Source organism: Cyprinodon tularosa, unplaced genomic scaffold (genome assembly GCF_016077235.1).
Source record: "Cyprinodon tularosa strain WSP-4 unplaced genomic scaffold, ASM1607723v1 ctg768, whole genome shotgun sequence".
NCBI lineage: Eukaryota > Metazoa > Chordata > Actinopteri > Cyprinodontiformes > Cyprinodontidae > Cyprinodon > Cyprinodon tularosa.
In genome coordinates this window covers 341,396-357,500 of record NW_024039527.1, presented here as the reverse complement: position 1 = coordinate 357,500, position 16,105 = coordinate 341,396, and the positions used below count along the sequence as shown (strand labels likewise).

The following is a 16,105-nucleotide window of genomic DNA, read 5'->3' as shown; positions in this document are numbered from 1 at the left end:
GCGAACACAGCTAGATTAACTCTTCACACCTTTGTAAAAATGGTGTTTTCGTATCAAACAGTAAACACAAGCCATCATCTACTAAGCACACAATGTGCCAACTACACACTGATGGTATGAATACAAAACACATCTGGCTTTCTCTTTCTCTGTGTACAGATGTCAATTTGAGGTCATACTTTTGTCATAGTGTCATGTAAACATATAAGGTTCCAAATTTCAAGTATTGCTGTTTATTCACACTCATCAAAACCAAGACAAAGTCAGAACACAAAATAGTAATTTCACAAAAAACAAAAAAAACAATCAGCCTACATCATGTCGTCTTCCTGGGTCCGGCCACAAAATTTCGTCCACATTGCATGCAATATCCTCCAGTCCAAGGCACCGGGGAAATTATCTCCTTGAATGCCGTATGCAGGCCTGACATGATGCCTGGTCAATATCTCCACATGCCTCCTCCATTGCCTGTAAAAGGGCTACCTGTTGATGAGGATGACGGTCGTACACTTTCCAGCGCCAGGCAGAGAAGAACTCCTCAATGGGATTTAAGAATGGAGAGTATGGAGGCAGGTTGAGTGCCATGAAGAATGGGTGGTCTGTAAACCAGTTGCGGACCAAAGCAGCCCTATGGAAATTAACATTGTCCCATATGATGACATATTGGGTATGCTCTGGTCTCTGAACAGTGAGCATGTCATGTAAGGTGTCCAGGAATGCAATAATGTGTGCAGAGCTGTATGGGCCTATGGTTGCATGATGGTGAACAACACCATTTTGGCTTATAGCTGCACACATGGTTATGTTATGTATTGGTTATGTCCAATAATGTTCCTGTCACGTCTCCTGGTTTTACTGAGGTTAAAACCAGCTTCATCTACAAAAAGTAGCTCATGTCCCATGGCATCTGCTTCTAGTTCCATCACTCTCTGGACAAGACAAAACAAATGCATCACATCAGGCCCATGCACAGCACTACAGTATGCACTTCCAAATTCAGAACCATTGACACTATAGCTTACCTGCACATAGTCATATCACAGTTGCTTTACATGTTCTGTGTTTCTCTCGAAAGGAACTCTGTAAATTTGTTTCATTCTTATTCTGTGGCGTGCAAGTACACGACTTCATGAAGAAATGCTTATTGCCCTTTTTTGAAAGATGGTGTCATTATCAATTATTATTATTTATAGTGCTTAGGCTGATTGCAAAGTGAACTAATTATCTAAAACAGTTTTCACATGTGAAAGTGTGCCAGACAGTTGGCAAAATAGTGTTAATGATAGCCATACATGTGTATGATTTTACTAGGAGTGTGTTGGAAATTTGGTAATAGAGTGTTGTGCAGTGAATTGTGCCTACAGTTTTGCAAAATGTGTGGTACAAAATTGCAAACTGAGTGCAATGCAGTGTTTGTGCTTTTAGTTTTGCAAACTCAGTGAGTGGTTTTGCTATACGTATTAATAGTTTTAGAAATTGTGCTACAAGAATCACGATTAGCGCTTAAGCATTCAGAAAAAACTGTAATGATAACTAAAAATAACAATACGACCATTTTGACGTGTGTCTTTGCAGACATACAACACTAATGCGCAGGTCCCGGACAGCGCAGGCACAGCCACCGCTTTCCTCTGTGGGGTCAAAGCAAACGAGGGCACGGTTGGTGTGTGTGCAGCTGCGGTCCGCTCCCAATGTAACACCACAGAGGGCAACGAGGTCACCTCCATCCTCAAATGGGCGAAGGATGCAAGTAAGGAGATGCAAAAGTTGCAATGACACTGGCTGTTTTTCAACCTGTTTAAATTGAGTTAAAATTTCAGGACCTAAGGTGTGGGAACAAACCATTGCTGTATATATTATGTTAATGTCTGGATTTCTCTTTTTTAAACAAATACTCACTTAACTAACCTAATTGTTTCTGAAAACTCTTTGTAGAAAATCCCTCTAGTCATTCTTTTTCAATTATTCCTTATTCAGTGAGTGAGCTTTAGACCTAAACAAAGTTTATTCATTAAAAGTAATTCCCAATTCAACAAAGGGGTTACATAAAGTTAATGGCAAGAGTCACTTCTGGACAGACCTTACATCGGTGGGGGATATTCCATCTTTTCTGTTTGAAACAAGAGGAATAAACTTGATTTTGTTTTTTCTCTGTCTGCTTTTTGAACAACTGATTTTACAAAACACTACAGTTATTGTCTGAAAAGGTTTATTTGTGCACAGTTTTATTTTTGTAGTTCTAGTATTTGTTGTAGTACTATTTTGCACTGCGTCTGTGTTCCGGACACAAACACCACACTTCCTGATTGATTAGTAATGTTATTACCACTTCTGTGCAACTCATCATCAAAGTCAGCTGAAGCGTCTCTCTGTGTCCACACTCTTATCAGATTTGCTGTCTAAGCTACTGTTAGATCAGCAAGTAACCTTCAGAGTTCCTAACTCTATAGGAATAAAGCTTAAGAAAAGCAAGTATCGAGAAAAGAAACAAATATGTATTTATAAATCTGATCAGTACTCAGGAAACAATGCAAAAACTATCTAAAATGATGGATTGATTGGGAGATTTTGTTGTTGCTTTTAATAAAAAGAAAAAAAAATAATAAACTCGATCTTCCACTATTTTTGTGTGCATTGCTTCTGATTGCACATGCTGGACAGATTACTGGTCTGGTTAAAGCTTTACTGTGACATGTCATTCTGTTGGTTATTCAACAACTGACCCCTGATTTATAGAGCTGCTTCTGTGTCCACATTACAGGAAAGTCCGTGGGAATTGTGACAACAACACGTCTTACCCACGCAACTCCAAGTGCTGCCTACGCCCACTGTGTAGACAGAGATTGGTACTCTGACAATGAGATGCCACCTGAAGCCCTGCAGTCCGGCTGCAAGGATATTGCCAGACAACTTTTTGAAAACATTCCCAACATCGATGTGAGTCAAAGTTCCAGCCACGTTTATTTATCCCCATTTTCTCATTGCAGTACAACACGTTTTTAATTCTAGATAAATAATCATTTAACTTGTTTTTATAGTAAAGTCATTATTGGTAATATAACAGAAGTTGAAGTTTAGAGGATGTGAATAAATTATGACACCGTATGATTGGATGAATGGTTAATTACGTTATGTCATAATTCACTTCTGAGTTACCCTTTCAAGTTTACTTATTATTGTAGACTTTGTAGCAAAATAAAATGCCTGATGAGGGATTACACTAAATCAGGGGTCACCAACGTGGCGCCAACGGGCACCAACAGGCCCTCAGGGGCCTCATGGGGTGGCTACAGCATCTTAGAAAACAGCACAACTCATCAGTGGGCTAAGAATGACATTGTTATTCTGTTGCACTTCTTTTTTTAAATCATTTTTAGAGCATTTCTTCATTTTAATCATACAGAGTTTTTAAGCATTTGTAGAGATTTAAAAATGACAATATTATGAAGAAAACTAGGAGATAAAAAAAAACCAATAAAAATATGCTTATTATTTATGAAGTTTAGGTAAAAGCTGATCCCTCCAGTTCATAGGTCAGTATTGGTCCCCTCCTATGACTCAGTTGCCCTGAAGTATCACTGAGCCTTAAAAAAGTTGGTGACCCCTGCCCTAAATCTTATATTGGAACGCCTTCAATGACTATTTACCTTTTACATACTGACCTTCATTTATTTTGTGCATTTTTTGTCTTTCACAATTCCTTGATGTACTTTAGGACATAAATCTAATTCTAGCTTTCCACCTTTCAGGTGCTTATGGGTGGAGGGAGGAAATATATGCATCCCAAGAACATGTCAGATGTAGAATACCCGAATCAAGCAAAGCATAGCGGCACACGAAACGATGGAAGAAACTTGGTGGAAGAATGGAAAGCAAGAATGAAGGATATGGTAAACTTTTCTTTTATTCATCTCTTTTCCTCTTGTTTTTTTATTTATTTATTTTTTGCTTCCTTCTAATCCGTGCAGTTACAGCACATTGTTTGAAGTTCTAAAATAAATTCAATGTTAAAGTACTATTTTTAAATCGATAACTGTTCCACAGAAGGCCCATTATGTATGGAACAAGAATCAGCTCCTATCTCTGGACCCTAGAAATGTGGATTACTTGCTGGGTAAGTCTAATTTTCATTATAAGACTCTTAAAGTGAGAATGAGGAGGCTGTATGCCTATTATCTTTGTGTAACAGGATCTTTCTTTGCACCGTTGTGACCCTTTTCTTTAGGTATTTTTGAACCTAATGATATGTCTTACGATTTGGAGAGGAACAGTGACACTGATCCTTCACTAACAGAAATGGTGGATGTAGCCATCAAGATCCTAAAGAAGAACCCCAATGGATTTTACCTCCTTGTGGAAGGTAATCTTCTGTCTCGTGATATGCACTAGCATTACGGGTTAGTTCTGATACTTTGCCGATAGGGGACTAAGTACTGAACTAATCTTTATGTCTGGAAGGCTTAGATCTAACTTAGATCTTACCATAAATGCAAATGTGTTTTAATCATAAAGAGTTCTAAACACCTATTTTAACCCTAAAGTTGGTAAGAAAAACAAAAAAGAAACAGTCAACTCCAAAGATATAGCATTTGTTGAAAAATGTCACCACTCAGACAGCATATTAAATACAAGACTGTAGTTTACTCATCATCAACCATAAAATGCATGAAAAAGACACCAACAAAAAAAAAAAACTCTCTCATCCAACCGTCCAACCATCGTACTCTTGGGAGAGATGGGTGACTCTTCATCTTGAGCTCGGGTCCTAAAGCCTTATGACAATGCATCTTTTCTTCCAATGGGGTTCAGAGGCCATTCAGGCTCCCAAACAGGTTTTTCGGAACAACTTGGGGCTATTTTGACCAAATAAAAGAGCTTCCAGAGCAAGAACTCCAGTTCACGTCCAGCTTCCCAGAATAACAGTTTTTCATAGCGAACCGATGAGTCATTAGTGGTGTTCCTTTTGGCTAGTCAGCACGGGAAGAAGAGAAAAACAAGGAAACAAAAGAAACTTTGTTTCTGCAGAGCAGATGAAAAAACTGAATTTTATTGGTCGAAGAATCAAATCAACAACAGGCCGAAGAAGCTGAAGAGAATTGGGGAAGGTTATCTGTAATAGTACATTGTATGTATTGTGTATGAGCACATGCCCTACTAGCTGTGTGCTAGAACAGTAAATGAAAGAGTGATTCGAGCTCAAATCATGTTCAAACTATTAATTCTGCACATAAATGGAGTATATTCACCAAAACTGTTCAAAATATGAGTTTATTACCAAAAACATTCAGCTCCAAGTCAAACATATTTCAGTTTAAATCTCTAATCTAAAACTAGTGAAACTCAACTAAACTAAACTGTACAAAGAGGAAGGGGAAACATGGTTGAAAACCACATTATAGTCTAAGATGGATTTTATGTTTGAAAACCAAAGTTTATCTGGAAGAATTTGGGATATGATCAAATTAGTTTTTCACTAATTTAGAGAGATTGGAATATTTTCAGACCAATTTACAATGCAAATCGTTGAGCTGAATAAAAAGCTGAATAAAAAGCGCAGACCACGCTTCAAAATTGAGGATAAATCAAAAATGTCTGCATCAAGCTCACTGCGCAACACTGCTGCGGGGAGTATAACCAGCCCTTTACTGTCCTCAACACAGAGGGGGGTGGCAAGTCAAACCTCTGTGAGAGTTCCAGTGGAGGCAGTTGGCTGTGGGGGGGGGGGGGGGGGGGGGGGGGGGGGGGGGGTTACAGAGGTCTTACGGCTGCTTATGAGCTGAAATTGCATTCTCTTCTCTGGTCATCATGTTAAGATTAAATATGGGCACTGGTTCCCAATGTCCAAAAACCATGATCATAGCATATGGCATAACAATATCAATATACAATATCACTATATATTGCAATATTTCAACAATTTCTCATTGTTTTGGGTAAAAATGTTTTTTAAATCAATATTTGGAACAGAAAGATCAATGTTATATCGGGCAGAAGAAAATGACGATATATCTCCAAATTTATTTTTTTCCCACATTCCTAGTTGTTGTTCTTGTATCACCATCTGTTATTGGTACACTGATGGCCCAGACTGGAATGGTGGTCATTTTAATGTTTATAGAGAACTTTTTTTATTTTTATGAACAGATGTACGTTTTCAAAGCAATTTCAGGAAAAACGTCGCTATGCCTACTCATCTATGTGTTTGAGCAAATTATATTGGCTTTGTGTTACATTCCTTATGTCGTAAGCTCTTTTAGGACGTACCGTGGTAGTAGCAAATTTTTTTTAACTTAACTTCTGATGAAGTCAATTTGATTAGATTTATGCTTTTTAATGGAAAACACCACAGAGGACCTTTTTCTCAGGACAGTGAACCATCAAAGCGTCACTCTGTGAGAATAGAGGGTTTCGAAATGCGGAGGGCACCTTCCTAAGTTCAGATGTAGAAACGGCAAGAAGTGCAGTTGTGCACAGTGCAAATTATTAAAGACACATCATCCTAACACAGTGCCATACGACACTAAAAGTCCTTTTAGTCTTTTAGTTAAACTGAAGAATGATTATATCCAGTGTTACATTAGTCTACTTCAGAGAAGCAGACCTAAAAGTTGAGGAGGGACATGAGAGGATGATGCATCCTCCTCCTGTTTATGTTCTCAAACATGTTTGTAAATCTGCAAAAAATGTGCTGTAAATGTTTCCCTTTGTTGTTTCTGTGGTTCAAACATATTTTTGAACAAGAACAATGCTTCTACAACTGCTGTTTATGGTTTAGAAATGCATAGGGTGTAATATATCAAAGAAAAAGGAAATTAAAGGCAGATGTTGGCTCTCCGCAGGTTCTTTACCAACAAAATTAGTTTTTTCTGGTACACTGGTGAAAATGTCTTTGTTTTAGAAATGTCATACAGAGTTAAAATACTCCAACAAAAGATTCTCAGACATAATCTCGATGGTCATATCTGGAACAATAGCATCCAACCACAGCTGCAAGCTTGGATACACCCAAACTTCATCCCGACTCCTGTTTGCGATGTTTAACAGCACCTAAATTGATTGAATAAAGCATATTAACATGACTTAACTGATCGATTGCATTATGGAACACATAAACACTAATTTCTGGGTAAAAAGTGTTCTTCACTTAGAATTCTAACTTTCAAACTTTTAAAAGCTGTATTGCCAGATGAGTTCATTAAAAGTATAGGAATGCAAAACAAGATACTAGAGCTATAAAAATTTGATGCAGAACAAAACAAAAGGCTATAGTTAATCAAATTATTGTTACAATATTGTAACTAAAATTATTCAAGTTTGATCAACATGTCTGCCCCCTCAAGTAGATGCTTCCTAATCTTTTGGGATTGTTTTATATTCTAACTCAGCTTTAGCCAGCATACAGGATCAGTGCAGCCAGGATCATTCTGGGAAGCAATACTCAAAACATATTGCCTAGATTCTTGGTTTGTTCCAAAAACAAACCAAGAGTGATCTTGCTGGCTTAAAGGAAAAGTCTATCTCGAAATGACCAGTTTTGATTATAAAAAAGAAACTAATTAAAATCTAACTGCTGTAAATGATGTGAATAAAATGCTCAATTTGAATAAATGTAGCTGACCTGTAGCTGACTGGTAACTTAATGAAAAGTTTTATTACAGCTTCACGGACATTGCAGTCTTGGGGACAATCAGAGGAACAAAAAGATTAAGACAGAAATGATGTCTTAAATGAAGGCATTTTGCCCAAGTCTTGGTTAGAAAATGGAAATAAAGTATTTCATGTTTTCTTTATACTGGCTCCTTAAGATAATTAAGGTAAGTTTATTTGTATAGCACAATTCAGTACAAGGACAATTCAAAGTGCTTTATATGAATTTCATAATAAAATAGAAGAAAAATAAAAGCAGATTAAAAGCAAATAAAGATAAAAAAAACCTTAAGCTAATATTACCTCAGTTAACAGTTTAACTTCAACAGTCAAAGGCAGCTCTAAACAAATTGGCTTCTAACTTTGACTTAAATGAACTCAGGCTTTCAGCACTTTTGCAGTCTTCTGGGATTTTTTCCGGATCAGTGGAGAATAGGAACTAAATGCTGCTCCATGTTTGGTTCTAGTTCTGGGTGTATAGATTAGGCTGGAACTAGAAGACCTGAGTGGTCTGGGAGGTTGATACACTGACAACAAATCTGTTATGTATTGACCTGCTGATCCATTCAATTATTTATAGACTAGCAGAGGGGTTTTAAGATTGCTGCAACCAGATTCTCTTCAGTTCATCCTTTTTAACCATTTACTTGAATCTCTTTTAATTTGTTTTAGCTTTTCCCTTTACAACAGCCTCCCTACACTCTTTTTACTTATACCCTTTCCCACTGGCTGAAAAAACAGGTTAAACCAGGAAATTAGAGGCAACACAGCTTGCTAGCAGGGGGGTCAGACCCAGTTTTTTTGTCCAATGGAAAGGGAGCCAAATGCTGATTATTAGCAGGTCGACCCATGTTTGAAAAACCTGTTTTAGCCGTCTAATTTCAGTGGGAAAGAGGTTTTAGAAAATCTTTAAAGCACTGCATGACCATCACACCTAGCTTATCATATCTCACTCTTATTCAAATTCTGGCTGGAAAAGACCTCCTTAGGATCCGTATTAATGGAAAACACTTGTTTTAATTTAGCTTTGTGTAGCACATTATGGGGAGTAACCCTGAAAAACTGTGTCTGTATGACAAAGTCTTTAAAAATTTGCTTAAAGGAGAATTCCGGTTTTTAACACTTTTAGCCCATTTTCTGTAGTGTCCAGGATGAAATCGAATGATCGACACCAAAATTTTGACAATTGGTCCTGTCTCTGCTTTTTGGCTCATTTAGAATCCACCCCTGGCTGCTTCAGAATGGTTTCCATAGTGCATGTCCAATAATGTCCTTAAAACAACTCTAAACGTTCTTTTTTTAAAATATGCTACTCACCGGGTCGACAGCGCTGTTCAATGACGTTCCAAAAAAAGTTTCGTAAAGAAAAAACGTTCCTGTAGTGTTTTATTTAGCATTTTGTAAATCCCATTGAGTTCTGTTGGAATAGTCAATATTCCCCTGCCACCGGAAACGGAAATGGGGCCTGTTTACACAGTTGTAGTCTTTTCGCTTCACTCTGTGTACTCCGACGTCAAGAATCAAGAATCCACCTTTCGTATTCCATTTTCAGAGTTTTTTAAAGTGTTTAACAGAGACGTTAGCACGTATATATATATATATATATATATATATATATATATATATATATATATATATATATATATATATTGTTCTGACTGCAACATTTTTAAATTATTACTGAATTTCCATCATAAAACCAACCATAATAAGCAGAAAACCTCCTAAAAAAGAAAGTAATTTCATTTGAAAAGATTAATTTTCTGTGTTGAAATAAAAAATGTGGAATCCATTTTACCTATGGTACTTGCTTTGTATAATGAAATTAATTCGACAGGAGGACGCATTGACCATGGTCACCATGAGGGTAAGGCCAAGCAGGCTTTGCATGAAGCTGTGGAAATGGATCGAGCCATTGGCCGGGCAGATCTGCTGACCAGTACACTTGACACGCTGACCGTTGTTACCGCAGACCATTCACATGTGTTCAACTTCGGAGGCTACACCCATAGAGGAAGCACAATATTTGGTATGTAACAATAGAAGTAACAAACAAGCTGTAGCTGTGAGGAAGTCTTTTTCTTTGTAGTTGTTTTTAAGCTCTGTCTTATCCTTATTATTATCTCCACAGGCCTGGCCCCTATGTTAAGTGATATTGATCAGAAGCCTTTCACCTCCATTTTGTATGGAAATGGACCTGGCTACAAACTTGTCAATGGGCAACGAGAGAATGTTTCCACAATTAAATACGGTAATTAGACTTTTGCTTTGAGCTCAAATTCTGGATGTATTCAGACAGATTGTGTCATAAAGTAAAGCTAATTTCTTATTTAGCTTGCTGTTAGGGTGCCAATGATTGTGCAAGGCACTGAATATGTCATAAACTAATCTGAATATGTCTGTGCTCCCAGTCCAGCTGGCTTCTTTTATAAAGATGTTTTTTATCTTACAAAAACCTCCAAAGCAATTCAGGTGTTTGAAATCCATGGCTAAAAGAAGAAAAATAGCAAAAATGTATATTAATAATGGATCCTCGCAATAGAAGCATTTCTCATAGCTTTATTGAAATGTGCAAAAACTGTTGGTTCCAGTAAAACAGAAATGAAAGCTTTTTTTTTTTTTTTTTTTTTACAGCAGCCAGCAATCAATAATCGGACTACTGAATTTTGTGAAACAGTTGTTATTTGCACTTTCACATATTCTGCTTTGATGGAACACTTTGATGCCAACTCAATGCTGTTTACTTTCAGTTTTTTTTTTGTATCCTGAGAAACAGTTGGGACTGAAATTGGTGCTTTGTGAACAAGCCTTTTCTTGTCTGGCCTGTTGCATGGGGCAGATTGCAGATATCTAAATACTGCCTATCAGGGCTACAATCACAATTTCTTTCCGGCAAAAAAGCAGTTGATATTTAGTGCAGCTGTTCACTGATGTTTACAGCAGGTGTGCTGAGAAAATCAGCTAGAATCAGTTAATCAGTGAAAAACAACTTTACTGTTGAAAGTACAGAGAAAACTACTGAGCCTGCTAACTGTACTTCTCAAAAGCTTTCACTCCCTCCTAATATCCCATGTTTTGTGACAAATTAGACCATTAAATATTTACTGCTTGAAAAGTTTCATAAATCATGAAAAATATGCATAATGTTTGATACTGAACAATACTTTAGATTTAGCTTTAGATTATCTTATTTAGTTAGTTAAAATCACCCCATTTCAGTTGTTTTATATCTAATCTTTCTTTAGCCCTATAAAAAGTGGTTACAAAGGATCTAAAAGGTCTCAAATTTAGTATATGTCGAATATTCCCAAAACGTTTTTTTTTGTTTTTTTTGTTTTTTAACACCAAGGCATTATTGTAACAGCTGCTGATAATTAAAGAAACATGAAACAGAGACTGTTCAGAGGAGCATTACAGAGGCCTGACAGTTAAACTTAACAAGCTGCAAGAATTTTAACTACTGTATTCTCCATATGTCTGGAATGTGTTAAAAGAGAAGAGTATTGAAGGTTAACATCGGTGTTTGGATGGAAATTTCCAAACATGTTTCCACACATATGATGTGAAGAAAAACATAAGTTAACTTTTGCGCCATAATGCCAATTACCAGGACCAAAAAAATAAATAAATAAATAAGTAAAAATAGACTGCATAGCACTGAGAGAACAGTGGCCAGTACAATGACACGAGATTACTGGGTTAGGCTTAACCCTTTCTTTCCGATACCATGAAGCTGGATTCATTCTAAGCGAGGCTAGTCACCATGGTAATGTACTCTGAAAGGCAAACCCATCAGCCAATCAGCTGTTAGGGAAACAATGAAGTGCCCTTTCATTGACGACCCAATTTAATTCAGATTGAAAAAGACATTAGAGAAAGCAATATCGCAAAAAACAAACAAACTTAAAAACCAAATAGCTGTTAAAACAACATATATTATTGATAAATTGAACCGTTTTTAATGTATTCATTTATTTAGATTTTTCCTCCTTTTTGACTTACCAACCGTGTACTTTTATTGTATCTGTTATCCCCTGTATAAAGTCCTAATACACCACTGGCATTCATTTGTTTCTTGCACAACTGTAATATTAAGCTAAATAACAATAAAAAAAACCTGTAAAAAAAAAATCCGAGCACAAATTGTGAGTAGATGCTTTGGATCTCTATGACAATATGAACAATACAGGTTTTTACAGGCTGAAATAGCGTTTATATGCCAGAGAAATTAAGGTACTTCTGTACATTTAGGGCTGCATTTGAGGACTTTTGCATGGGCCCGTTTTGCAAAGCAGGTTTAATCAAAAGCTACTTAAAAGTTTTTAAAACCTGAAATTAGGGAAACTTGTAGTTTTCCGTTTCCCAAAGAGAGTTTAGTCAACCTCTGTTTCTTTAACCATAGTAAGATTCTACCTAGAGCTAACCTGGTCAATAAACTGTCTTCTCTCTCCTCCCTCCTTAAAACCAATGATGTTGTTTTATTTCCTGATTTAGCCCACAAGCGTTTGGCGTAACTTTAATGCTGCCACAGTTTGGACTTTTCATCGAGACTTTTTTTTCCTCTTCGTATTTCTGTAAGATGAGTTTTTGCTCCTTACAAGAGAAATTTGGCACTCTCCCTTCTTTGCTCATGATTGTGATTGGTCTGCTATCTTGAATCCGCCTATTAATACGTGGACGTTCACAGTTTAATGATCAATTCAAGCTACATTGAGTTAGCGAGTTCATAACCAGCTTCCTGATTGACATTCTTGTGCATTGATTTAACTGGATAAACTGGAAATAATCCTGCTATGTTGAGTTCGCTTCGTGGTACGGGCCTCAGCGTACCCAGGGTGGAATATAGCGGCAGCATCACTTATCTTCTTTAGATGGATGTCCTTGTACCAGATTAACTTCTTTTTTCAGCCAATATACTGTAATAATGTTACCTAAAATTTGTTAAAAAATGTTGAACAGCCTTATCATGGGTACACTGTTTCACTAAACTAAACAAATATTTTAGCAGTGCCTTATACACTTTAGAGATAGAACCAAACATCAGCAGGCCTGTTTAGCAGATCCTGAACCAAACATAACTTTAGGGTTCCACCTTTTCACTGTGTGTCTATCTCTTGCAGAGGATAACAACTACAGAGCCCAGTCAGCTGTACCTCTGAACTACGAGACTCATGGAGGGGAGGACGTGGCTGTCTTTGCTAAAGGTCCCCTAGCTCATCTGCTGCATGGAGTCCATGAGCAAAACTACATTCCCCATGTGATGGCATATGCGGCTTGTATTGGCCAGAACAAGGATCATTGTTATTCAAAGGACGGAGCAGTGGGCTCAAAGCCAGTGTTTTCAAGCATTGCAACCATTCTAACAATCACTCGGCTCCTGTGCTGACCCCCCACAGGCACTGTTTTCCATCAATATTGTTCTTAACCGGTTTCCTATTTCAAGATTTTTTTATGTAGTGTTTTTCATTTTGTAATGTCTCCATATGATATTTTTATAATGAGACTGAGTTTTACATAATTAATCAAGAAAATTGTGAGTTCCTATTCAGCAATGCCTGAATTTATGTAGATTGATTTATCAAAAAAAAAGGAGGTTCAAACCAGCAACAACAGCTGAGCCAAAAATAGGACATGTTAACAGCAAGCATTTTCTCTCCTGGCTGTTTCAGCAGTTCAGTGAAGAAGGCTGGCAGAGGGTTGTTCAACCATATAGTCCTAGGGGGGGTTAAAGGGATTTGTCAGCTCACTTCAGTTGTTTAATCTTTTATGAAAAAAAAATGATTCTGCTTCAAGTCAAAGGGGAACATACCACTTTAACTATTTCTCTCTTATAGAACAATACACAATACTTGCATACGTTTTAGGGGTGTGTGAAAAGGTACTGTAAACAACAAAAGCTTTCAAAAACTAAAGTGTACTCATTTTGATTTAAAAGATCTAAAACATTAATTGAATGAACAAAGAGATCTAAATCAAATCGACATTGGTGTGTCTTCCTCTTACTTTAAAACCACATAAATTTTTGTAGGTATACTTTCACACAGTTTTCAAAAGAACTAAAAAATATATTTGGGGCCAATTATGTGTCTCTGATAGTCTTGTATGATGGATAAATATCTGCCTGTATTTTATCAGTACTGAGAACAATGGTAATCCTGACCAAATCTCCTATTTGAATTGATTTATGGAATGAAGTCTCAAATGTTAAAGTAACGTACACCATACTTCACTGTTACCTGTGGATGCTCATTATTGTACTGTACTTTAGCCATATGATGAACAAACTGCCTTCTGCTACAGCCATATATTTTCATTGTTGGTAGTCACCTGCTGCCTTAGGAACCCCCAGTTCCTTTTCTTTTTGCTTATATTTAAGTCAATAGGCAATATATCCATGTCAGAGGTATTGCTTTTGTTGGCTGCAGCTCTTTCATGAATACCACTTCAGGCTTCTTCAGATAGTAGATATTTCTGCTAGTTATGTGCTGATGGCAGTGATAGACATCTTACCAATTATGAAAGGAAATAAGTTTGATGCGTCTTTTATCTGCCACACTGTTTCCTTGGCCAACCACTGCATCCACAATCCCCAACCTTGCATGTTTCTTTATCTTTCTTCATTGTTTGAACAGCACATCTTTAAAAAACCAAGTCTGTTTTGAAATCTTTGCGAGAGAGACCTCATCGGTGCAGTATACCTTGGGTCTTGTTACTATGCCCCCTCTTGCCATGGCATGAAGCTATCTTTCACAACATAACCTTGGTAGCAGATTGTTTGTTCTTTACCCAGTTTTAAGCTTCCTACAGGTCTTTTTCTGTGTTGATTCTTGACAGTGATTCAACCTCTCTGGGATAATCATTACACATGTTGGTATACCTGGTGGATAATACACCAGACTATAAACCTATAAAATCCTTGACATTGTGCGAGTGCACCTATAGATTGATGCTAGTTTGAAGGAAAAAGCTATTGACATGCTTTAGTTACTCTTTCTAGTTCTTTATATTTCTGAAAGCAATGTTGGTCTACAGCTTTTTTCCCACTTGCCTCAAATGTTTGCATATATATATATATATATATATATATATATATATATATATATATATAAAACTCCAGAAGCCGTGCCAAGAGTTCAGCACAAGAGGACTGTTCTGACTGAATGATTACTTCAACCGCTCTACTCCTTAGGAACACCTCGCCTGCTCAAAAACGTAAATACAAAATAGTATGTTTGCCAATCAGCATCAAGTAGCTAGCTATACGACCCAACATATTTAGGCGAGTTATCCAATCAGTACTCTACATTCTCACTGCTTACCTCGAGAAACCGAGGCTCAAACCTCAGGGATTTCTCTTTAACACTCTGACAGTGTCCAAGAGCGGAATCAACAGCGAATTAATGCACAACATACTCATGAAATCAGGCGCATTTAGCACATTTTTAATGCAGTTAATGACTAAATTTATAAAGTTTGACGATGCATATTTTACAAATAATTTTATTAAATTTACGCAGGAGGATAATCATTACTATATATATGCGCTGTAAAGTATTCGCTCACTTGCCTTGACTTGCATTTGAACTTTAACAACATCCCCTTCTTAATCCATTAAACCTCCATTAAATCTAGATTGTGACATGATGTTGATCCATCCTTTGCTGTTTTAACTTAAACTCAGTGGGTTGTTCTCAAGGTTTATTATTGTGTTTATGGGAACTTCTTCTAGGGGCACATTTGTGAGGTCATAGACTGATATTGGACAAGAAGGCCTTGCTTTCAATCTTTATTTTATCCTAAAGGTGTTCTATGAGGTAAATGACCAGACTTTATGCAGGTCAGGCAAACTCATCCACACCAAACTCCTTCATCCATGTATTAGTGAACTGGTGCTCAGCCATCTCCTAGCTGTCCCTACAAAGTTAGGAGAATATTGTGCAAAATCTCTTGGAATGCAGAAGCCCACATGGCAGCACCCAATCAAACGAGTAGGGGTGTCAGGATCAGATATTAATGTCGGATTAAATTGGTTGGCAAATGAAATTTCTGATATTGGCATGCTGATAATAAAACACTCTGCTTCTATTTAAAGTTTCTGTAACTCATTGGTTAATATTACATGGGTCGGTTAATCTCATAATTTTTGTTCTCTATTTTAGTAATATTTCTTGATGAAGTCTTTAGTAACATTCTAGAGTACACAATATCTAATAGATGAATGGATTATTGGTATTAGTCAATTCTGAAAGCTTCAATATCGGTATCGTATCGGAAATTAAAAAGCTGTATTGGGACAGCCATACATACAAGTACTCTCTTTTTGGCAACAGCCAAACCGAGACTAGTCCATCGCAATGCCAGTTGGAGAACCCAGATTTGTCGCTCCAGAGGCTGCTCTATAGTCAAGGATGTCTGGCTTTAAAGTGGAGATGAAATGGTCAACCAATTAACTTGACTT

At 37.0% G+C, this 16,105-nt stretch overlaps 1 protein-coding gene across 1 annotated transcript; it reads left to right on the top strand.

The window, feature by feature from the left end:
* Nucleotides 1-431: 431 nt before the first annotated feature.
* Nucleotides 432-15,738, top strand: alpl (alkaline phosphatase, biomineralization associated). Its single transcript, XM_038270571.1, has 9 exons — nucleotides 432-573; nucleotides 1,562-1,750; nucleotides 2,762-2,937; nucleotides 3,750-3,890; nucleotides 4,045-4,114; nucleotides 4,226-4,360; nucleotides 9,485-9,676; nucleotides 9,779-9,898; nucleotides 12,768-15,738. Exons 1-9 carry the CDS (start codon nucleotides 432-434, stop codon nucleotides 13,031-13,033), a joined length of 1,431 nt encoding a protein of 476 aa, XP_038126499.1. The 3' UTR covers nucleotides 13,034-15,738.
* Nucleotides 15,739-16,105: the final 367 nt, after the last annotated feature.

What these genes read in the sequence shown, in the direction of transcription:
- alpl (XM_038270571.1), top strand. Translation starts at nt 432, where the DNA reads ATGCCTGGTCAATATCTCCACATGCCTCCTCCATTGCCTGTAAAAGGG. An exon ending in AATGGAGAGTATGGAGGCAG is followed by an intron (nt 574 to 1,561) that starts GTTGAGTGCCAT and finishes GACCATTTTGAC; the next exon opens with GTGTGTCTTTGCAGACATAC. An exon ending in ATTTTACCTCCTTGTGGAAG is followed by an intron (nt 4,361 to 9,484) that starts GTAATCTTCTGT and finishes TTAATTCGACAG; the next exon opens with GAGGACGCATTGACCATGGT.